This window comes from Gavia stellata, chromosome 11, assembly GCF_030936135.1.
Source record: "Gavia stellata isolate bGavSte3 chromosome 11, bGavSte3.hap2, whole genome shotgun sequence".
Classification (NCBI taxonomy): domain Eukaryota; kingdom Metazoa; phylum Chordata; class Aves; order Gaviiformes; family Gaviidae; genus Gavia; species Gavia stellata.
The window spans coordinates 20,154,685-20,177,861 of record NC_082604.1 but is presented as its reverse complement, the minus strand read 5'-3'; the positions used below and the strand labels follow the sequence as shown (position 1 = coordinate 20,177,861).

At 40.7% G+C, this 23,177-nt stretch overlaps 2 protein-coding genes across 2 annotated transcripts; both read right to left on the bottom strand.

Annotated features, from left to right (window-relative positions):
- Positions 1–332: 332 nt before the first annotated feature.
- Positions 333–9,961, bottom strand: FETUB (fetuin B). The gene is made up of 7 exons (XM_009815458.2): positions 9,740–9,961; positions 5,246–5,356; positions 4,056–4,143; positions 3,346–3,512; positions 2,293–2,406; positions 1,285–1,374; positions 333–796 (listed from the first exon to the last, which is right to left on the bottom strand). Exons 1-7 carry the CDS (start codon positions 9,959–9,961, stop codon positions 377–379), a joined length of 1,212 nt encoding a protein of 403 aa, XP_009813760.2. The 3' UTR covers positions 333–376.
- A 5,437-nt stretch (positions 9,962–15,398) lies between these two features.
- Positions 15,399–22,293, bottom strand: AHSG (alpha 2-HS glycoprotein). Its single transcript, XM_059822780.1, has 7 exons — positions 22,067–22,293; positions 20,550–20,660; positions 19,214–19,298; positions 18,158–18,321; positions 17,755–17,868; positions 16,871–16,951; positions 15,399–16,028 (listed from the first exon to the last, which is right to left on the bottom strand). The coding sequence occupies exons 1-7, from the start codon at positions 22,268–22,270 to the stop codon at positions 15,750–15,752; spliced, it is 1,038 nt and encodes a 345-aa protein (XP_059678763.1). The 5' UTR covers positions 22,271–22,293; the 3' UTR covers positions 15,399–15,749.
- Between the last annotated feature and the right edge of the window lie 884 nt (positions 22,294–23,177).

The window sequence follows — 23,177 nt, the reverse complement described above, 5'->3', positions numbered from 1 at the left end:
TGCCTGGCTCTGTCTCACCATCCCTTGGTGAGCAGCCATCCCACGCTGTGCCTTGACAGACTTTTGCTACTAAGGATATTTTTTCTGATGCCTTTGGGCTGTCTCAGCCCTGCAAGTTCTTTTACCCTCCGTAGTTACCTTTCCTTCATGCTCTTACTGATAATTTGAGAATTAAAAGCCAAATTCTTTTGTTGGAAAATGCGCCAGTTAACTTTCTTTTTCTAATATATTCCTGTGCTTTCTTAAAACTGAGAACTCCAAAGATGAAGATTGTAATAAGCAATTTATTTATTTAAACATGTTACACAGATTGAAAGACCAGGTTGTTATTGTGGCTGTTATTTTGTTGCAGGTAGTTGAGGTGATTGGATGCTGGCTAGACTTTGGTAGGCTTTTTAGGCAGCAAAGGCTGGAGGATGGAATTTATCTCCTTTGCTTCTCCTGGGCATGAGTCTGATAGAGAAAGTTCTTCAGGAAAAGGGAGAATGACTGGTCCAGTGACTGGTTTGGCCAAGTCTGGTTTGTCTACTTGAGTCTTTTCTCCATCGAGGCTGGGCATAGATCCTACAGCCTCAGGTGGAACTGGCTTTCCATCTTTATGTTCATTTTGACCTTCTGGTAGGTTTTGGAAAGAGACATCCTCAGTTGAAGGGGGTAGAATTTTAACCCAGCCCACTGTTTTTTCTAGGTGTGGGGAGAAAGGATTAGTTTCTGAAGGGAAAGCTTGTTGATGATTCTGGCTGGATTTTCCAGGTGTCTGATTAGCTTCCTGTCTCCCTTCTTCAGTGGCAGGATCCTAAATAACAGACAATAAGCATTACCTATATTGAAGCTATTACAAATTCTTCCAGGTATGAAGAAGGTCACCCTTCACACTAAGGATCTGCTGCAATTCCTGTCTGCAAACACCAGCTGCAGAACGGAAGCTCAAAGGATAGACAGATGGAACTGCTTCTTATGCCAGTCGAGATGGGTGCATGAAACTTGGGTAACTACACAGTTACTGCTCTTTGCATTCCCTTTGTTATTTACAGTTTCTTTGTAGAGCATTCTGAACACATTCTATATGATTGACTCTATACTCATTATATTGCCTTTTTATCCACGTAGCAACACTCTGTTTTATCACAAGAGAGATTTCTTCCTGATTTGGCCTTATCACTTTCTTGAAGCCCTTATCTTTGTGAATAAGGAAACTTAAAAATGGCTGGGCTTTCAAGAGTTCAATTCTTGTTTTGTAAAGGAGTATTACTCTTGCAATATTAAGATTAGATTAAGAAATACCTGCAGATTGTAGATTTCACAGGATATTTTGACAAACTGTTCATGTTCCAAGTCACTGTTTACTACAGAGCCTTTGCAGAAACCTATTTGCTGGAAGAAGAAAATGCAAGCATTTTTTCACATTGTAGCACTGATACTTAGTTCCTGTCTTGTAAAGCAAGTGATTATGAAAGGCTGAACAGTCATAGCTTCTACATGTATTTGTAGGAATAAGCAGCTTGGGCAAACTTTCGGTTTGGGATTGGTAAGCTTACAAAGGTAGGCAGCATTTTGAAAAGGGCTTTATGTTTGCAAAGGAGGGTTGGGTAACACGATAGTAAAAATAAGATGGCAACTTAAGGTCCAGCTGCAACAGTACACTTAAGTTCTACTGCAGCAGAATATCCCCATGCAGGCAATTTGTGTAATAAAACATAATATCACTTTTCAGGCAAAACCAATTTCACACCATACTAGTGAAAGAAACCATGAAAAAATGTTGTTTCTAATAGTTGTGTTTTTACTGGGCTGTAGGTAACATGGCTTGGATCTCAGTTAGGATGGGTCTTGAAATGTTATCTCTTGGCAGCATGCCTGTTTAGTCCTTCAGTTTCTTTTATAATTTTTTCCTTAGTTCCTAAATGTTTTCCTTAGCTGACCTGATTGTAGTATGAATACACTCTTCATGCATTGTTTGTGATTCATTTTCTACGTCTGTTTACTTGGAAGAAATTTTTAAGAATGATTCAGTTTTGTAAGGCAATGGCTACCCCACCTTTTTCTGGATGGTATTTTTTTCTGTTTTCTTTGTTCATTAACTTTAAAGTAAGAATTCAGAACTTTTACTGAAATGTTTTCTCTATTCTAAAGTGGTTTGTACAGTTGCAAGACAGTATAGAGCTACAACCCATAAAAAGATGCCTGTGGGCTTTGATTCTTGTCTGCAAAGAACCAAAGGGACAGGCTAAGTATTCACTGAGGAATCACAGTATCTGAAAAATAGGTGTTTATACAAGGAAAAGTACTTACAGCTAGTTCTGATGAAAGTGGCTTGCACTTGGAGATGTCAGCAATCGTGTCATTTTTGGAGCAGGATGTCTCCTGAATTAAAAACTCCACAAAATATGCAGGACCAACCACCCACTGTTGATGAGAGACCAATGGCAATTAGACCTTGTGCATGTGTCAGAAAGAAGCAAGAATCCTACAGACCTTGAAATAGATGTAAAATCCTGCTAATTGTGGAAGGAGCTGGTTATACTTGGGGCATTACTGTTAGTTGTATTACAGGAGAATGATTTTTTGCCAGTGATGCTTTATTCCGTGGCTATTTTTTACTTCTTATATATGCACAATCCTAGTAACTCATGGATTAGCTATAGTTGAAATGAGTTTGATTTTTGTAATAAGTTAGCATCCACATAGAACTACATATCCAAAGACCCTCTTCAGTGCCTTGTTGATCATTTCTGGCTGCTTTGATTAACAGGATAACTTTTTCTATTTCTGAAATGCAAGTACCTCAGGGTTGGAAAATGGGAGTGATTAAATACTGTAATGTAGTAATATCTAACAGTTTGAAACAAAGAGTGAAAACCACCTTGTTATCTATACATAATGAATTTTAGAGAGACCAGATATTACTGTGGTAAACAAACAGGATTTAGCCAGGAGATTGTTAACTCTCTGTTAGTCTAAAATTAGTTTTAAGCCATGTTTAAACTCATTCAGTGAATTACGGGTATGTGTTGGAAGGGATGACTGTGCTTTATTAAATACTTTCTATTAGGGAGTCACTAATTCATGGTGGTGGTAGAAGAGCTCACAGTGAAACTTTCCTAAACTTTGGAACACAAATCTGTGTCTAGAGTTTTGCATAAAGCCCTTTTTGCAATAAATGGAGTCAAAGTCTTGGATCAATGCAGATCTTAATCTCCCAGGAGAATTCTGCATAGAAGTATTCTCTGTACTATACAGATGCAAATTCTAAACAATCTGTAAGACATAACAAATCATATACAGTAGAACAGGTGGATCCATACTTCTTGAGGCCTAAAGCAAGTCAGATGTGCCTTGGCTTACCTGCATTGAAGCTCTTGTGACATTGAGGACAGAGAAATAATGAGTTTGTTCACTCTCTTCATTGAACTTGGCAAGGCTTTGAACAGCAGCCTCCAAATACTTGGGCTCAGTTGGACGGTCATAAACTGGGCAGTCAGGACATACTGTCCAAATATATCTGGGTGGAACTTTTTATTCAGACAGAACAATGTCATTAGAGAAAGCATAACCATAAAAGCATGTTGATAGTATAGGTCACTGTAAATGCATCTATGCCCCTAACCCTACACACTTGTCCTCCAGGCCCCTGGAGTAACAATATGTGGTTTGATTCACTCAACGATTTTGAATCTTTATGAATTTGTGGACCCATAAAAATGTTGCAGTGGAGGCAGAGTCATTGCAGAAAAAAGCTCAACTTACTGACAGTGGGCTTGCTGGTTCTACCTGCCTTTCACAAGCCTATTAAAAATGCTTTTTGGATGAGAGGGTAAAAGCCCATATAGAGGCTCTGCTGGGTTTCCCAGAGATGAAAAGAGTTACTACTGCACTGCTTTGAGCTGCAGGACTGCACTGGACTTATGATCACTGACTTGTGAAAATTAGGGCAGCTGAAAGCTAATGGAGACGCTGTGGTGCCATAATTACAATTAAAATTCAAAGTAATGCTATATGGCAAAGAGTGTTTTTCCAGTCCTCTTTTAAAGTGAGTGTGTTACATAAAGACATACCTGGTTGTAAAATGCACTCATAAGTATTCAGATGAGCAATATTTCTTGCCTGATTAATGTAGATAATTGCTTTGCATTGACCATAAACCTAAAACAATATAAACATTTAGAAACAATTAATATTGCACTCTTTGCACTGATCATCTAGTACCCAGACAGTGAGTGGTTTATTTTCTCCTTGCAGTCATGAAATTATTTTCAAGAAAAGAGTTGTGTTAATATTCAAATGGCAGTGAAGGAAGCACATTTCTATGTATCTCCTATAGAAATAAAAGGCCAGATCTTCCCCTGGTGTAATTCTGAGCTTTACAGGTGCAGTGCTTGTCTGCAGGTTGGCCTACACAAGGCCACTTTCTGGCAGCTAAGAAGTGCCCAAGTGCCACAGAGTGCTTTTCCTGGCCAGACCCCCACACTGGGAGCTGGGTCTATGTCTAGAACCCAGAGAGCTTAAGCCTGGAGATCAGCTCAGAGTCTCTGGATCCAGTTACCTGTCTTCTACCTTTCACCTTCCCCCTATGTTCATAGTAAGGAAGGAGAGTGGTAGGAGAGACCCTAAACCAGTTTTGTGGCACGGTAAGATTACCCTTGCACACAAAGAAACTCTGACGGTATGGCAGAAAAAAGTACTGGCCTATTAATATCCATTGTGCCTTTATTTTTACAAGTTGAATGTATGTTCTCTGAGTGCTTCTTAAATATTGCCACATGTATGATTAAGGCTGCTAGGACATACATTTCTTGACTTGCTTTTTTCTCCTATTTCAGTGCAATTTTTGCAAAGTTGTCAGAATAAAAGTGGAATTAAACTAAATGAAAAATCACATGTTATAGACAAGTGAGTTTCTTTTATTCCCTTCTTGACAGGCTGTCTTTAAAATAAAGTCTTACAGGGTTGTTATAAAAAATCAGCCATTTATTCCAAATAGTGTCCTGGCATGGCTATTTAGTTATTTCTGCTTATTAGCTCTGGTTAAAAACTTTCTTTTGATTTTAATTTTTTAAAATAAATCTTACCAGTCTATAAACTGATTAGAAAGTACAGAGGAAAACTGTGGACCTTAAAAAATGGGTTTTGACTTCTTCTAAGCTCTGCTGCCTACTAAAAATGCATGTGTAGGGATTTTGCTGTCATCAGTAGTGCCTGAATAACTCATCATACCTGAGATTAAATAAGAAAATAAAATCCTTACAGTTGTATGAGCAAATCTGGCCATGCAGTTCTTCCACAACTTTTTGCTGAGTACATGGCATTCGGTATCTACTACATCCAAGATGAGATAGAAGACAGAACCAGTAATCTCCTGAAAACAAAAAAAGAAAGGGTCATATGCCAGTTTTGTATAGAACAAAGTAGGGACACATAAAAGGGAGAAATGGAGAAACACAAAACACAGGGGTGGGACACATAGATACCCTGAAAACTGAACATTCTGTGGGACAAATTCTCAACGGTGGCAAATCAGGTGAGATTCAGGCCCTGTTAGAACAGGCTTGGTCATGTGTCTAGCCAGCTTTAATTAAAGAACAGCCTTTTAGAGTCAGTTTTATCCTTCTGATTCTAGTACCAACCAGCACCCAAGAATAAGGACTAAACATGGTGATGTTTTCATTGTCAACTGCATTTTATGATTAGATGTGAAAGGTAGGTTATTTTGCCTTCAGTAAGAATGAGACCATAAATACCACAAATAATAAAAAACTGCTAACATGGAACATTCCCAGTAGGCATTAGAAACAGAAATATCTTATTTTTTAGAGTAGTGCCTTCTTCAAGTATGGATTCTTTGTGCTTGCTGTAAAGAGGCAATGACTGCGTTGATGCAGACAATGTAAATATTCTCTCAGAGATCAGAAAGTGCTATGAGAGACCTTGCATATCTACATGGATGTCTCTGACTCGCTTAAGGCTTCAGTCCAGTGCTTGAGTTCTGAGCCTGTGCTTAAGTCCAGAAACCTTTATTCAGTTCACTGCAGCACAGGTGCACAAAGCAGTTAGGGCTCAACTTTTGGGCAAATGTTTCCATGCGAGAGGGACAGGGAAAGACTAAAAGTACAGCTCCATATAGCTAGTGATTACATCATGTGGTACAGAAAGATGAGATGCTGCATGGTGCAGCTCCTGGTTCTGCTTCCACTGTAGATATGGGTGAGCACCTTTCCAGGATATTTATCAAGGATACAGCTTAGTAGGATCATATTTTATTTTCTGTAGTGGAAAGCTGCAAAGAGAGCAGCTGTCATTTATACATCCTAAAGAACTTAGATGTGAGTGTTATCTGCATGTTTAGACTGAGGTTATGTCTTTGCTGAAGAGGGAGAAAAAACAAAACTGAATGAGAGTAGTATTCATTCACTCCTAGTTGATTTCACTGGTTTATGGAGAAAATGCTTTATGGGGCAAGAGTCTTGTAGAAGTCTGGGGCCAGTATCTATACAATTTTGGCTTCAATTTTGATTTCTGTTTAACAGCAACTAAAGACCAGTCAATAGGGCATCTAAAGGCTGGAGTACTGCTGTCTTTTTTGGTTTTATACTGCTTGGAAAAACACTAATAGGTATCTGTATCCTGAGGAGAATGAGTGATACAAACCATTCTGGTCACACAGTATAGAGATCTCTGGAAAGAGACTGGGGTGGTGATTTTATGTGAGCCCTACCATATATACTTGTAAATGTAATACTAAACCCTTTAAATATAAAAGATCAAAATAAATATAAAGAATGAGTAAATTGTTTTGTTAGCTTTGTCTCTAAGTTATATTCTTACTTATGCAAGTTATGCTTTATTCCATTTTTTGTATTTTCATATCCTCTTTTTTCCTTAAGTGTTCTATGAAGTAATCTGGTAATGCCTTGCACTGAGCTCTCAGGGTTTGCCTACACTTATCCTGAGGTTTAATTATAAGTGTCTTTTTGAAGGTTGTGAAAAGATCAAAAGCTATTTTGACAAAGAGTGAAGCTGAGGTGCAGCAGCACTGTGTACAGTGGCATCGCACTATCCCCACACCTGGCTGCATAGATCCTTCTGTGGAAGGAACTAATTTTAATTTTCTGTTTACATACAAGGTACCTAAATACCACAATGATATGTCTCCTTAATATGATAGCTAATATAGGTTAAATCAGTAAACAGAAAGTAAGATTGGTCAAAGAGTAATTGCTATTTGCTGAAAATGTGTTTTTGAGTAGTGCAGCACTCAGTACAAGCTTGTAACTTTAAATATACCCTCTATGAAAAAACCCCATCGCTAAGACTATCCTGCATGAAGAAGTAATAGCCAAGAAAAATGTGTATCTTTAAGGAGTCCCAAAGTTGGGACTGGTCACTTGAGCTTTCAAGTTGGTTGTTCAGGTATTCTGGAGGCAAAAGCACACACATATATCATTAAAGAAATGTTCTTACAATCAAATGTGTTTGATGTTAGATGGGTTTACTCAGCTGAATCATGAAGACTGATTGTAAAGCTTGGTGATCTTGGAAATACTAAATGCAAACTGTATTTCCTGTTGCCTGTAGCTCTCTTGTATAATATCAGCTCTAATACGCAGATGAGGTTATTATAAAATCTACACATCTTTTTGTCTACCTGCTTCTGTATGTATCATCCTCCACTGGGGAAAGGATAATTTGGGGTTTATTCAGAGCTCAGCAGATCTCTGAAGGTTTCATCATCCTTATTTTAATTTTCATTAAAAGACCATTATGCAAAGGACTTTTCATATCTGCTTAGTATTGAATAAAAACTTCTATCTTTTCTGCATTGCCAAAAAGATCCCTTCCTCAGTGCTGCTGATGCTAGGATTGCCACTGCGATGCATGCTGGGGAGACTGGGAGCCAGAAGAGATGTGGCAGCAGTGCAGCTTTGCCTTTGTGGCAGGGTGACCTGGTGCAAGGGAAAGACATGAACTATTTTGGCATGTTTTGTAATTTTGGTTAAGTGCCTGTCAGTGAAGTTAATGAGTATCTTGTATGAAAGAAAGGCTATGTCCTACTTGCATAGAAGTTTCAATTAGTGTTCATTAGTTTCAGTTAGAGCAAAACTGAACCACAGGTTGCTTAAGGGCAGATTTGAATTTGAAGTAACTTTGAAAATGTTTTTATTCTGAGTATTGGTTGAAAAAATGGGAGGCAGTACCACTGACTGATAAAAAAAGAGATTTCTTTATTTTTTTGAGGGGAATAGAAGGTTGCATAAGGTTGTTACTATCCATGAATATCCCTGACATAGCTGACTGCTTCTTATGTACTCAGTCCCAACAGCAGCAAAAATGTGACAAAGGGCTTAGATTGTCTAGTTTGTTATTGCAGTATCTTGGAACACCTTATTTACAGGATATGCATATTAGATGCAAAAAATAAGAATAAAAGTAAATGAAACCCCCAAATGAACAAAAAGCAAAGTATGCCCTAAGGCAATAAATTAGGTCTCCAGGGAATTAAGTGACAGACCAAATCACAAACAAGGACCAAAATTCTCCTGTGCTGAGATATACTTGGCACAGGTGAAGGGAGAAGCAGGGAGATGAATGAAGTGCTTTACAGCACATCTGCACCCACCATGCTGCACTCTAGGTTGGTCATAGGGGTGCTCTAATTATTGTCAGCAGGAAACAGCTGACAGCAGGAAACAGGATGGGGGGCTAAGTACCTAACTCCATGACTGGTGATGTGGATTGTGGGCCAGCTCAGAGGTACCCCATGTGGAAAAAATTCTTAAGAGACCTGATCCAGTTTCTTAGTGGGCACATTCTGTCACCTGAGCAAAGCAACATAGAGAACATAGTGGAAAGCACAGCAAAGTATGCATCTTTAGTCGTGAGATATCAGATTGCTAGAGGCTACAGCGCGTCTGCAGAAACTATGTCCTTGTGAGAGCAGCAGGAAGTAGTGTCATATCCTTGCCAGTACAGATCTTTAAACATCTGGCAATAAGCCTGATTTTCTTTAAGGGTTCAGAACTCAGCCTTTCAGGTAAGATTATGGGAAGTGAGCAAGCATGGCAGGGTATGTTAGTAGCATGCTTCCACAGTGCCTTATCTGTTGTGGGCCTTGTGCACTCATTTCAGATTGTCTCTGGCTAATGCCAGTAGATTCAGCTATTGTAACACAAAATAATAATAAATTAAGCACACGTAGAGAAATAAGATACTTGAGGATATGAGAGTGATATTCCATAGGTATTTCCAGTGTAATTTTTGCACTTGAACTGGTTTCAGATTTCTTCTGGAGAATGAGTCATCATTTAGAGGTCTGTGAAGGAATTCCCTGGTCCCAAGCTGGATGTGTTTACACCTGTTAGTGCTTACATCTTTCGTGCAAAACGCACGGTGACATAATAGCCTTTGCACTCCAACTGCTCAAGGCAGTGGGAGGAAGGTGTAAAATGAAATTAAATCAGAGTAGTGGTGTTTCATATCAAATTTGAACTGATGCCTGGAGCTATTCCAGAGGCAGGCAGCAGAGAATCGTGACTGAGATTTGCTCTCTAATTGCCCACAGCGGTGATGGAACTGTTTCTAGTCATCTGTGTGTAAAGTTGACATGGCCTCTGGAGTCCTGAGAATGTAACTTTACATTTGCCTTTTGAAATATTTCTTAGTTCAAATAGATATTGCTAAGGAATAGTGATAGACACAGGGCTTTTCATGGGAGAAACAAATATAGAACAAGAAGGTAACTTACCTGAGGATGTTCCTGAACACTGAATATTCGGTAGAGACTGAGTATGTAGCCCTCTTTACGGTCAGCATTGATCTGGCGAAGAGCCAGATCTGCAGCCTCCTCTACTACAGTGTCATCACAGCTGGGGGAAAGCAATGCAGTCAGTGCTCCTCTGGCAGGAGGAGGGGCAGCCCAGGAGCAAAGCACCTGTATGCCAAAGAGCATTGAAACAAGTAAAACCATTCTGCTTAGAAAACCTGTGCAGCAGATCAGAATGGTAAGTCAGTATGGAAGGGCTGACCTGCATGAAATAGCAGACTTTTGTAATGGAGCTATGTCTCTTTACAAACTTGTGTCCCCTTTTTATTACATACTGACCATCACCTTTAAACCTACAGCTGCAACAGCAAACACTAAGTCAATGATTACAAGGTTTTATGAAAGTGTTGTCACTCCCTCTGAGACCAGAGAGCACTTTCTCCTTCTGGCTTTACATCTCCAATTCAGACTTCACTGGGTAGGTGGTATAACTTTGACCTCATCACAAGGGACAAGAATACACACACAAAGCTGCTTTCTTAAGAAACCAGAATTGCTTAAATAAACCTACATGCAGGATGGGTTTGGATCCACCTCTGTTCTGTCGGTCATCCAGTTCTCCCAAATAAGGCAATGACAAAGGTCTTAGTAATTTGAATGGGAACTGGACAAGGACCACAAGGTTGACTGATTTTACACTTTGTATTTGTTAAATGCTAATTGTAAACAAATATACTGACTCTCTGTTATATGCGGGCAGTTTGGTTGGGATAGAAAGCTCAGTTTGGATTCACCCTTTGAGCATTTCTGCTCAGTTGGGTACCTACAGATGAATGTTAACCCTTAGCCCAGTCCAAGCCAGCAAAATGCAGTTCATGTCCAGTCAAGAAGCCTGTGGATAAATGGTCTTCTCAAGCCGTTAAATATTCTTAGATAACATGATAACAAGGCAATGTAAAGAATTAACAGTTTCATCATGGTGTCTACTTTTAAGGAGAAATTTCCATTGTGCTTATTTGGGACTTAACACTCACTGTAATTGAATATAGTAGCATAGATGTGGTAAGTTTTGTTGTGACCCCAAAGACTTAACTTCTGTTGGTGGGATGGTGCAAAATGAGCTGCTTTAAGAGGTTGGAGGAAATAGACAATAAGTGAACCAGGGTTATCAAAACGGTCTTAGGCTATTGAAGGCTCCATTTCAGGATTTGTTCCCTCTGAATGCCTTGACTCCAGCCCATTCGTCTTTTGTTACCTAAAACTCTCAATTTATTGACACCTACTAGGTATTTGACCCCCCAGCCTGATTTCCCTGAGCCCTGAACATTTCCTATTTCATCCCATCTTCCCCACCTTCTCACTTTGTTCTCACCGCCACATTGTGCAAAGTACTCTGTGAACTTGCCATCATTACATGTTGCTTCTGATGCCAAAGAGTAAGTCTTGTTTCCTTTTATCTCCTCCCATCTTAACTTTTTGGCTGCACCTGGGTTCAGCCCCTGCCTGGCAATGCCTATCTTTATATTCCTGTGGGTTTAGAGGCAGGTACAGTTGCATATGAACTCCACTGCTAATTGTAACATGCTGCTGCATTTTTATTGCCTGAGAACCAAACTTAGTGATGAAATAAGAACCATCTGAAATCATATGCTGAGAGGGGAGGGGAGAGGAAGGTGGCCTGTAAGAAAGTTACAGCCCTGGGGCTGATTACGCTTGTCTCGGTGCCAAAGGTCTGAAGGGGAGAATGTAGCAGAAAGAACTTTTTAAAGAAGAGAGAGCATGTAACATAAACTGGAAACTGGAGGGTGAACTGCCTTCATTTGACTTCTTGTAGCCGATGCCTTCCTCCTTATGCCACCTTTCACTCTTTTTTTTTACCTGTAAATTATTCTTTTTGTACTTTGAATCAGGGAAAATGTACATCCAGTTGTTTCTTTGCCGTTTCACATCACCTTGCATAGCTCTCCCAGATTTAGTCCAGACTTCTCTGTGAACTGCAGCTACTTATCCCGTCACTGCTTCTTGGCTGGATGATTTAGGACCTTAGTTTTCTATCTTGTTCAGTGATATTTTCTCCCTTATATTGTACGGTCAGAACTGGCTCAAGGAAAAGAGTCCCGCCTGCTTAATCTTTAGCTCCTTGGCCTACCCCAGTATAAATTGTGGGAAGCCACAAGAGAATCATAAGGAAATTGGTCCAGCAATGTCACTATTTTAATTATTTTAGCACTACTCAGTGCTCATCTTTCATTCTTTTGCAGCAACAACAAATTATACAATCCTGAAGTGACTGGAGACTGTGACTCTGGGGGGAGCCATTCACTGACCCAGCTGCTCCCCCCGTAGTATCACAGAGCACATGCTAAGCTGTGCAGGTTTATTTGTACCTTTGACTTATCCCCTCCCTGTTGAATTTGGAGGTTGATTTGCCAGCTAAGAGACTGCACTGTGGTCACTATTGATTCTCGAGTGATTTGCTAAGTACGGATGAAAAAGGATCATGGAAAATTCTGCCTGGAGAAACTTTAGTTTGAAACGACAGCGATGTGCCTTGTGGCTAAACTATCAGGAGCTCCAGGCTGGAGACAGGGGGGAATAGGTGTACAAATAGCTATTACCTTGAAGATCTGGAGAAGTGACAACCACCATTACTTGGGGAGAATCCCAGTGAAAGTAATTGGTTTTCTACTTTTCTACTGCAGTATTTCACCTTGAAGGATACCAGAAGCTGGGTAACCATTTCCCTGGCCCTCATTTTCTGTTATGGGAGTCTCCGTGATCACAGCTATCTGCTGGATGTCACCGAGTACCTTTAGGTTTGAGGGCTGCCCCTGTTTGAGTGAGGAAGGAAAAGTGCAAGTGAAGGACACAATTGGCTCTATTTAATACTACTGTAAAGTTTGGGGTGTTTAAAATTTTATTTATCGTCACATTTTTTTACTGGTGGTATAAAGAATCTCATGTCTTCAGCCCAGCAGTGCTCAAAGCATGTTCCTATGGGAGACAGCAGAACATGTCCCAGGGAATGTCCATAGAAAGCTGGGTGGGATTATACATACAGCCAGGAAGACCTGCAACAGCACTGGGGCTGAAACTCTTCTTAGAAGACTTTGATTGGTGGCAGAGCTGGAACACTCAGAACTCAGACAGCAGGACTGAAGGGACACATGGCTGCTAGACTGAGCGACCTCAAGTGTCACCAGTTGCTTTGCAAACTCAGGGTGAGGGATGATGTACGGACTGTATCCTGCAGGGAAGGGATACAAGGGATGAATGTTGAGAAACACTGCTGTAGCCATAGTACAGGAACAGCAGAAGCAGCAATGCAGACTCGCTCACATTGTTCCTTGTGCCTGGGAATGCTTCCCCTGTGGCTAAAGGATAATAACTCGTTTTCTTTATCCTTACAGTACATGGCATTTCTATGGAGATGGGTGCCAGTTAGTACTGGCTCTGTCGGTGCCTCTTATAATGGGGAATTGTTATATCCCTGACTCTGTTCTTTGTACTCTTCCTCCCACTGGAAAGGAAAAAATTTCTCTGTTGAAGTAGCTGACCTCAAAACATGGACACAGCTGGGAAATCTGAGTATGTCCAGCCAAAGCAGCACATGAAGTACATATGCTTTAGCAAAACAGGGTTTGAAAAAGCTGAAAAACATTGTCAGCCAGTGATGCAGACCTGACGAAACTATTCATACTGCATTTCAAGGAAGGAGGCATTTGTATTTTATGTATTGCCGTTTCATAGCACTCTTTGTCTGGAGAATCTATTACTAAATACTGAATCTGTTACTAAGGTCCAGATGCGTGAATACCGGGCCATACTGGTGGGAGACAAAGTGAGTGCTTCAAAGCCGTCGTGGAAAATGTATCCTTAAGAGGGCAAAATGTGTCCTTAAGAGGGCAAGTGTTAAGGAGAAAGAAGATGAGGTGCAGCTACTAATTGGAATACACAGAGCAATTCTGCTTTTTTTTTCTGTCCCTGTTTTAGGAAACAATGGAGTAGTTGTGCCAGGTGTAGGAGAACATCTGTGAAGTGTGAAGGCTGCAGATGTTCTGCTACATATCCTTGCTTTGTGTGGTTGGAAAAGGCAACAAGAAAATGCAGCATTTCTGGAATTCAGGGATCCCCCTCTGAAACATACTGTTCCTGCCATCAGATGGAGAATTTTCTAAGCCTGGAAAACACTGTCTCTTCTATAACTTCGTGCCCACTTCATTAGATACAAGACAATTTGTATGGTTTAGTTAAGGCAATTCCTATTTTTAAAAATACAAAAGCTAGGAAAACTAATTGTTCCAGGCAAGTTAAAAACTCAGTCTCATGTATGTGATGCTATAGTAACGCAGATCATAACAGTAGCTATTTCACTAAACCCTGTACTGTGTCTTGTGCAGTGGGATGGGAGGACCACCTACCTTACCACTTCAAGAAACTTCTACAGCTTAGTACTAGCACTTTTTGAATGCATGACTGCATGCAGAACATACTGGAGTCACTGCTTTACAGAAAAGGAAAAAATCACTGAGCAATGGAGAGGCAGTAGGTTGTGCAATTGCCTGCAACACACTTCCTGCAAGAACTCAGCATATTCATGGGGAGAGCTTGTTGGCAGTATGTTGCCATCACGTTAGACTATGGCTTATAGAGTCTGGGCTGATTTTCCTTTTTCTTTCACCTCCACACACCCAATTGAAGCACTGGTGCAAGTGCTTTTCCTTTCGCCATTAACACAGCAGAGCAGAACCTTTCTGTATAGCAACCTGTTGTACTGCCACCAAGAACAAATGTTAGTTGTGTTGCTTACTGAATATTGGAACGTTGTACTAGGAGAACAGGATAGGTTATTTGAAACAGTTCAGAAATCACATGTGTTCTGCAGCTTTTGCTGCCTGCATGATAATTATCTTGTAGCAAGTGCTGTTCCTGGTTAAAGATTCATGACTGTCTTTGAGACTGCTCCCCCGGGCCTGCAGAATTCCAGTCTGGCTGACAGTGAAGATCTTTCTGGCCCCTGTCCCTTATTACTCCTCTACTTAGAATAGATTTTGCCTCTAACATGTGTCAGAAATTCAGGGAAGATTTGACTGCTAGGACAATGGTAAATTGCCACTGCTGTCTGGGTCCTATTATGAGAGATACATGTCTGTAGTGTATTTCTATTCCCGCATATGCACACAGGCCATACAGTACCCCATGTTCATATTGTACCTGTGTATCTGCTGGAAGACAGAGAAGACACGTGTTTGGCTGGAAGGATTGATACTCTCAGCCCGTGCAGCAATGAATGTGTCTTGATTCTTTGTTCTTTTCATAGACATGGATGTTCTTACGCCATGTCCAAAAATATTGAGGTACTTCTGGTGGATATTAAAAGTAGGTACATGCTAGGAAACACTGCAGGTGGAAGGAAAAAATACTTTTTTTCCTGACACTTCTTTAGTGTTATTGGTGTGATCAAAAGAAAGGACTGACCTGATTTTCCGCAGTGCTCAGCACCCACACATCCCAGTGAAGCTGATGAGAAGTGCAGGAGCTTACTGTTTCTGAAATCAAGCCCAGAATATGACTCATAATGCTGTGAAGGAGATACTTGACAACTAAATGAAAATATATACAGCTAGAAGGTACCAAAGCATTTCTGTTGAACATTTTATTGTGAAGTAACCTTTCGGGTGGTGTTTCTATCACAAAGCTACAACTGTTGTATAGCTCTTACAACAGTTTCATTGAAACAATATTTTCTGCATTTTAACTAAAGCATCCCTGCATGTGGAGAAAACAACTGCTATATGTTGTAATCACCTATATTTTGAACAAGGCCTTTGCAAGTTCCTGGCCATGACTCTGCTCTCTGGAGGGCAAAACTCATTTGGGCTCAGAGTCAAGCGTTCTCACCTATTTGCACTTGATGTTGTGGTCTGTGTGTTGATGCTGCTGCTGCACACCGATCCTTCAGTTAGCTGTATTGCCATGTCTGTAACACAGCCTATATCTTGAAATAGCGAATCTTCCCAGGGCACGGAGGAGGAGGAGGCACAAAGCCAACTGGGCGAGGTACTTTGTCATGCTGAGCGACCTCTGCAACTGCTCTCTTTGCTACAGATTTTGCTGAGAGCATGGAAGTAGGAAATTCTGAAGAGCTGGATTCAGATGCAACAGGGTTATTGTGGGAAAGCCTAAGATTATGGTTTGTGAAGCCTTGTACAACACTGGGCACCAGTCCTGCTGATATATCTTGACCTGGTTGAGAGTAGGTAACTCCAGGCTGGAAAAGAAAAAAATTTTGTGTTTGTGTTCAGTGACTTGGGGCTTGTAATATACAGGTCCTTGCTATCTTACTAGGTACCTTGCTCCTAATGAGATATAGGCCTCCAACCCAGGTACAAAATGTTCCTGACCATCACAGAAGTTTGATTTGCATTTGAACACATACACAGGAGCCCAGGAACACATTTTTAATATCTGGTGGATCATTAGCACCAAATTCTGTGCTATGTGAGCTTTCAGGGCCACCAATTGTCTTATTCTTTCTTTTATATACCTCCTAGACAGCTAATTACTATTGTGTTACCAAGAGCTCTGGGCCGTAGGAGGTATTCAACCACCACCTAGCCCTTCTGGGGCCAAATGGAAGCTAAAATACCTGGAGACCACTCCGGTCCAGTGCATACATTTTTCCCTCCTCTTGCTATAGCAGTGCAGGTCAGGCTCCCTGAATTCAGTCGCGTCTAAGGACTACTGGCAAAAACCCCAGCTGGTTTCATCTACCACAATGGCTCATTTATGTTTTACATCTACCTGCCCCGCCGCCCTAGCTGAGCAGAGTTTAGTTCCCTTTGCCCTACCAGACATGTGAAGCTCACAGATGGTTAGGAGGACAAACTGCACCAAGCATGGATGGCAGAGGTGACATAATTCCTGGCACAGAAATCCACAGGGTTATCAGGAGCTACCTTACCTTGTTTTTTAGGATACAAAGTTAAACTCAACTTATCACGGATAGCTAATGCAGTCTACAGTGAAAGGGGTAAACTTGGGGTGATCGCTTCTAACAGTACTAGTAGGCTAGAATACTTTAGAAAGGGAGGGAATATCTGGAGTTGGTACCTGATGTCCGTAGAGCTGGCAGTCCACTCTGAGGTCCTGTGAGGGGCGTGTTATCATTGTTGCTGTGCAGAAACCAAAATTCTGGCAAAGCAGAACATAGTCAACAGAAAATAGTTATAAAATAGAGGAGACCTGCATTACAATTTTTAATATCAGTACCTTTAGAAATAGCTACTATATCTTCTCATGTTTTATCTGAGCAGTAAAGTGCTTGCTTTTTAGTCTGTTGGACTCAAAAGCCAAGCTGTTTAAATGTTTAACCAGCAAATAAGTGAAACTCCCGTACTCTTCTAGAGTAAGATCCTTTGGATCCTCTGGTATGAGGGAGGGAAAGAATATATAGGAATCTGGGTAAAAGGTTCCCACCCGCTAAAACTGCCTAGGACTCAATTTCATCAGAAATAAAAGAAGAATTTTAGTATGATGAAGTATACAGTATAATTCTCAAGAGCCTCTATATCAGAACAAAACACACTGACAGCACTTAAATTGTAGGAAGGTGAAACAGTCTGCCCTTTTGTTATGTGTTTGTGTACCGTCCAGTACAAAGAGCCTGATTTTCTCAGGTGCTCATGTTAAGAAAAGTAAACAATAATATATATTCTGCTGATTAAAAATATTTTGTGTTAAGGACACTTTTGTCCTCAAGCCTTTTTAAAATAAATTCAAACACATCAGGATTCAATCCAGATACCTCAGAGAGAAGAGAAAGGTGTGATATAGCTTTAGGAATTATATATTGAAAGGCGTATCATGACGGTGTACAACTCTCGCACTTTCATCCTCACAAACGTCTATTCCTGCACAAGTGCGAGCGCATCACAGCATGCCGCTTTTCTACCTCTGAGCTGGTGAGATCAGGACTGATGTGCTGGCATACTTACAGACTGATCATCAGGCAGCAGTTGACAAGCCTCCACATTATCTTTAGCTTCTTTTGCTGAGCAGTTTGTGGCAGCCACAGCAAACTCAACAGAGACAATATGTGCTGGGTAATACTGATAAAACAGGAAAATTGTTTAACTGACTTTGCACTGTGAAACTGCAGAGCTGCTGAGAAAAGATAAAAAGCAAATGTCGTGGCTTCTAGCTCTGCATCTCCCACTGAAGTCAAAGGCAATCCCGTGGCTAAAATGACACAAAATACTTGGGAAATCAAGAGCAATTCGGTAGGGCAATTTAGAGCAAGCTAAGTCTGTTTGCAAACATAACTAGTTACCACTGCACAATTACCACAGAAGAAATATTCTGTTTACATGGAAGGCTAGACATAGTTCTAGCATTTACCTGTATTTTGGCTCTTCCGATCTCAAGGAGTCTGAGGTAAGCATCAGCAGTTTTGCTGTTGTGGTCATTGAGTGCAGCTGTAACAGTTGCTAGTACCTCAGTGTTATTCAAACTTGCCAGCAGTGGACAGTCAGGGCAGCGTTGGAGAACATCTTCACTTGAGTCTGCAGGAGGAACCAAAGAGATTACCTTTCGATCAGATTGTAGGTTGTTTTGAAAGGCATTGTAGACCTATTCAGTTACACAAACCACTGTTTCACCGTCTGTCCCAAATTAGTGGAAGGAATTTTTGCAGTATAGACTATAGATGGCAGTACTTCACACGACTTTCGCCATTCAAGTCTTTCTGCAAGCAAAAGTGCTGTGGACTTCAACAGCCCATTTTGAATGTTCTTACTCAGGTTTTAATCAATTCTCTTTCTGGCAAACTATCCATGACGCCAGTGAAAAGATGTCTCAGGTCATACAAGGAATGGTGGAAAAATGAATATATTTTAATTTACTGGAATTGTCTTCGTGTGAGTGTGTTGTTTCATTCACTCACCAGTTTTGAAAGTAGTACTGAAGATATCTCATACAGAGCAGAAAGATCTTGTATAACGCATGCAGAATAGAGAGTCCACTTTCCCATGGCAATATTGAAAAAGCTGGGTTTAGTAAGTAAGCTACATTTGGCAAAGGGGCTCTGAAGATCAACTATCTCTAATAAATTCAGACCAAGGAATCAAATTCTTGAGGCTAAACTCCTGAGTGAAAAGCCTCAGTACCAGTAATCTCTAGGTCAAATCTGGGACTTGCTCCCCGGATAAACTTACAGTATCTTAATTGTCATAGTAAAGAGGAGCAAAGAGAGAGGGCTGGGTTTGTGGGTGAATGAAATCAGAAAAAGGGAAAAAATTACTTTCAAAACAGCTGGGTTTAGAAAAACCATTAACTGTCATCCTTTACGCCATATTTATACACAGCATTTTAAAATCAGCAAAGCTAGTGAACTGTAACCATTGCTATAATAATACTCCAGCCTCTAGATTCAAACCTAAAGAACAAAGTCATTACCTGCATGTGAGTGGCATTTACTAGCAAGTACCGATAACTTTCCATCCAGCTTCTGCAGTTTGACATCACAGTCACCCTCAACTGCCTAGAGAGAGACAAAAATCCAAGGGTTACATCATTCAGATAAATAGGAATTTCTGAAAAGGGCAACTATTACTAAATTCAAAAGAACAGATCCTGGCTGAGTGTTCCTGGCAAAATCAGTCTGATTGCGAAGGCGCTGCTAGGCGTGTCCTGGTGTCTGTGATTTTGTAAAAGGCAGACCAGAGCTGAACAATTTGGATCCAAATCTGGATCTCAAAAGTATCAGAATTGTCAGGGTAGCCAAATTATGGACATTTGGTTCAGGTTCCTCTCTCATAAAGAGCAAAGAATATGAATCCTTATAAATTAAGACCTTCCGCAGAGCTGTTTGATAACATTCTCACTAATCTCAGCTGGTCAGTGGCCATGGAAACAGCAGAGTGTGCCGCCTTGTGTGAGCTGGCTCACATGCAACATGACCCAGCAGGGGAGGAGATGTCAAAGGCAAAGCCGGAGTCACGGGGAAGAGGGAACAGTTAGACTTTTACCTCCCCCGAGATGGAAAATGGGTTCTGAGCCCTGGTGAATACAGGGGTAGCTCATGATCAAATTTAGTCACGAGGTCTGTGAATTGGGCCCCAGTCTAGAAACAGCAGGCTTAAATTGTCAATTGCTCACTCTGCTTTCTGTTTAGAAACCAGAGCTGGCTGTACTCAGACAACACTTCCACTGCTTTGGTTAGGGAAAGCTTTTCACAGTTGGATTGCACTTGCCTAAGAACAAAATATTTGAGGCCAGTAAATCCCAGCTGAGCATTACCTTGAAGGCAGAGCCCTGTCTGAAAGGAATAGCTCTTCTGCAGTCTTGACTAGGACTAGGTGGCTAGACTTGACAGAATTTCACGAGGTAACACCCCACATGTAGCCAAGGGAAGGTTATGTTTGCACAGATTCACAACCTGCCCTTGTCTACAGTTTGCAACGAGGCAGTGACATCTGGGCTGACCATGGAGGGCTGAACCTGGAGCCCCTGGAACAAGGCCTCATGGCATTCATGAACTGTATGTGGGATGTTATGCTGACAGTGACCTGTCCTCTTCACATAACAGGACATGAAAGAAATCCAAGAGTGAAATCCTTCGTGACATGAAGGCAACTAAATCAACAAGGAGGTTACAAGTGATTGGGTGGTTATAGGCTGCTACAGTGATATAATATTTGCTTGGATATCTAATTGATGACAGCCTGGCCTCTAGCATCAACATACTGAACATGCACCTTTGGACCAAGCTAGTAGTGTTTTAGATACTCACGTGTTGCGTGAAGCTCCTTACTGTGCAATTTGCAAGAGGCGTAGGGCTGAGAATGTGGCACGTGGTCTCTAATAAGTCAAGTTCAAGAAACATTATGTCATTATTCGGCCCCTGGAAGGAAAAAAAAACAACAGGAATTGTAGTAATTACTTCACAAAATACCGCCAGATTTCTTCTCTAGGGCTGCGCTGTGGTCTCTGTTGCTGTCATTGGGTAGCTCCAGGTATACACTAGAGTAACTGAATAGGTCCTTACTATTTAACTTCATGAAAAACAGGACACAGTTTTTTAGCTGGAGTAAGTCAAGATAGTCACACTGATTTTTTCCAGCCAAGGAACTGGCCCATAAATTTGGGATAGTCCAGCCTGTATGTAGTGGGTCAGTTCTCTTAAGTTAACTTGATTTTATTTTGTTGGGTAGTTTTAAAAAATCAACAGCTATCTTTGTTGATGAAAGAACTTTGTGTTTCTATAACCAGATACCAAATAAACACTGGTGCACATTGGCCTGTCCCATTTAGTCCATTGGAATTACACTGAATTGCACCAGATAAGTTCCAGCCCCAATACTCATGTTGTTTATGGACTGCAGGATCTTTTATGGTTGTTCCTGAACCTTTGCAACTATAACATAAGACACGTGAGTGGAAGGGCAGAAGTGAGGTTCCCTAGCTCCGAGATTGATTCTGACGTTTGAGTCATGAGTGATTCCATTTAAACCAATTAAGTTTTTTTGGTGTACAAGTATAAAATATTAGCGAAGCAGTGTCACCAGTGTTTTTGTGTGGGTAACTGTGGGCACACTCCTAATCTCATTAACGTCTGGTTTAGTCTCTTGTAAATGACTTTGGTATCCTCTCTCATAACAAGTAGAAAACAGCCATGGAGGTTCATTCTTGTTAATATTTGGGACCTTTTTCAATGTTTTGAGAGAATCAGAGGTTCTGAATGGGTGCATACATTGTATTCATGACCATTTCTACAGCCTTGCTAGATGCCTACAATGATGGCAATAGATCTTAGTGAAAATGAGACTATAAGCCGCAGTTATTTCCATTCAGCTTCCTTGCCAGCTCAATGGGATATTAGGTAAAATTAATGCCTACTACAAAATCACTAGTAGCATGGAGTTATGATAGGTATGCATTTAGCCAATAAATAATTACCTGCATCACATAGATTATCCTCACAGTTTTTCTCCAGATTAGCTACTGGGCTCATGAATCAGCACTTTGAATGATCTGCCCTAGCAAGCATGCTGCATTTGTAAACTGAGCCCTTTATAGCATTGTACAAAAGTATCTGAACATTTCTTTCTCCCCCTCTGTTCTGCTCTTTGAGAGATACATTCAAGTGACCTGGATTCTCAACTGCTACCAGGCGGCATTGCCCCATTTAAATCAACAGAGTCATGCTGATTTACCCCATGTGAGGATACAGCCCTTGGCAGGGCTTGTTGGTCATTTCCAAGCATCTCCAGATTAACACAATGCTCTGCCTGCAAGCTCCTCACTTACCTGGGGTAGCACGCGGATATTCTCGATTCTGTTTAAGGCAAACTTGTATCCGTGATGACTGTGGCCATTAATATAACTCACTGCTACTTCAGCTGCTGCTTCAGATTCTGGGTCATCGCAGCCCAAGGGAGCAGGGGGAGCTGCTGGCACAGCTTTGTGAATTGGAAGCTGAACAAGCAATATTAAAGCTACTAGTGCCTTCATGGCACCTGAGAAAAAATGATCCCTTTCAGAAATAAAGATCTAAGAATACTGTTCAGATGGTAGCTAGGTAGCTAGAACTGGGGTCTCATTTATATAGTACATACCACAGACTTCACATGAGCGCATGTCTGCTATTTGTCCCAGTTCCAAGAGGCATTGCAAACAACAAAAGAGAAAAGTAAATGTTAGGACATCAAGCTGACTGATTAATATTGGCCAAAGTAAATTTTATCAGGTAGGATATTGCAAAGTCTGCTAAAGCAGCTAAAGAAGAAAGTGTCAGCAAAAATATAATATAATTTTTAGACACTTTTCTACCAACCAAATACAGTACATGCAAGAGGAATATGATCCCTCCTGTTAGACGTGTAGAGATGCTAGCGCTAATTAAGCTTTCTTGTAAACAGGACACATTCTGTTAAGGCCCAAATCTCACCACACACAAGTCTAAATTTCGAAATCAGTAACATGATAAATTAGAAAATGGAACATGAATCAGTTCTAAGGATCACATTCAACAGAAAATGTAATTATATAGCAACTTTTCCTACTGAATTCATTTGGAATAGGAAATGAGACACAGTTTCTAAATCTTTTGCATCAGCTCCTTGTTTCTCTGAATAATCTTAATACTTCCAGTAGTTCCTGGAATTTTATTTTGCAAAGCAGGCGTCTTGTAGAAATTTTTCTGGAATATGTTGTACAGATTTGAGGATCTGGCATAAGATCCTAAGGGGCACAAAAGTGTTTTAAGGAGAATGTAGCTGCTTAAATACACAGGAGTGCTGGACCCCAGCTTATATTTACATTCACAGTGTACGTGTTTACAAAAAAGTAACTGGGTAACAAAAATGTTCTATCGAGCAGAATATAGTTTCTATGATGTGTCTAGCATTTAAGGTCTTTA

Bases quoted from the DNA above. Each gene is read 5' to 3' on its own strand.
- FETUB (XM_009815458.2), bottom strand. From the start codon at position 9,961: ATGGTTTTACTTGTTTCAATGCTCTTTGGCATACAGGTGCTTTGCTCC. The intron at 4,144-5,245 runs GTAAGGATTTTA...ATATTGTTTTAG, and splicing joins CCAGATTTGCTCATACAACT to GTTTATGGTCAATGCAAAGC. The intron at 1,375-2,292 runs GTAAGTACTTTT...TTCTTCTTCCAG, and splicing joins CACTTTCATCAGAACTAGCT to CAAATAGGTTTCTGCAAAGG.
- AHSG (XM_059822780.1), bottom strand. From the start codon at position 22,270: ATGAAGGCACTAGTAGCTTTAATATTGCTTGTTCAGCTTCCAATTCAC. The intron at 17,869-18,157 runs GTAAATGCTAGA...CTGTTTTATCAG, and splicing joins TCGGAAGAGCCAAAATACAG to TATTACCCAGCACATATTGT. The intron at 16,029-16,870 runs GTACCAACTCCA...TTTCTTTTCCAG, and splicing joins GCCAGCTCTACGGACATCAG to CCTGGAGTTACCTACTCTCA.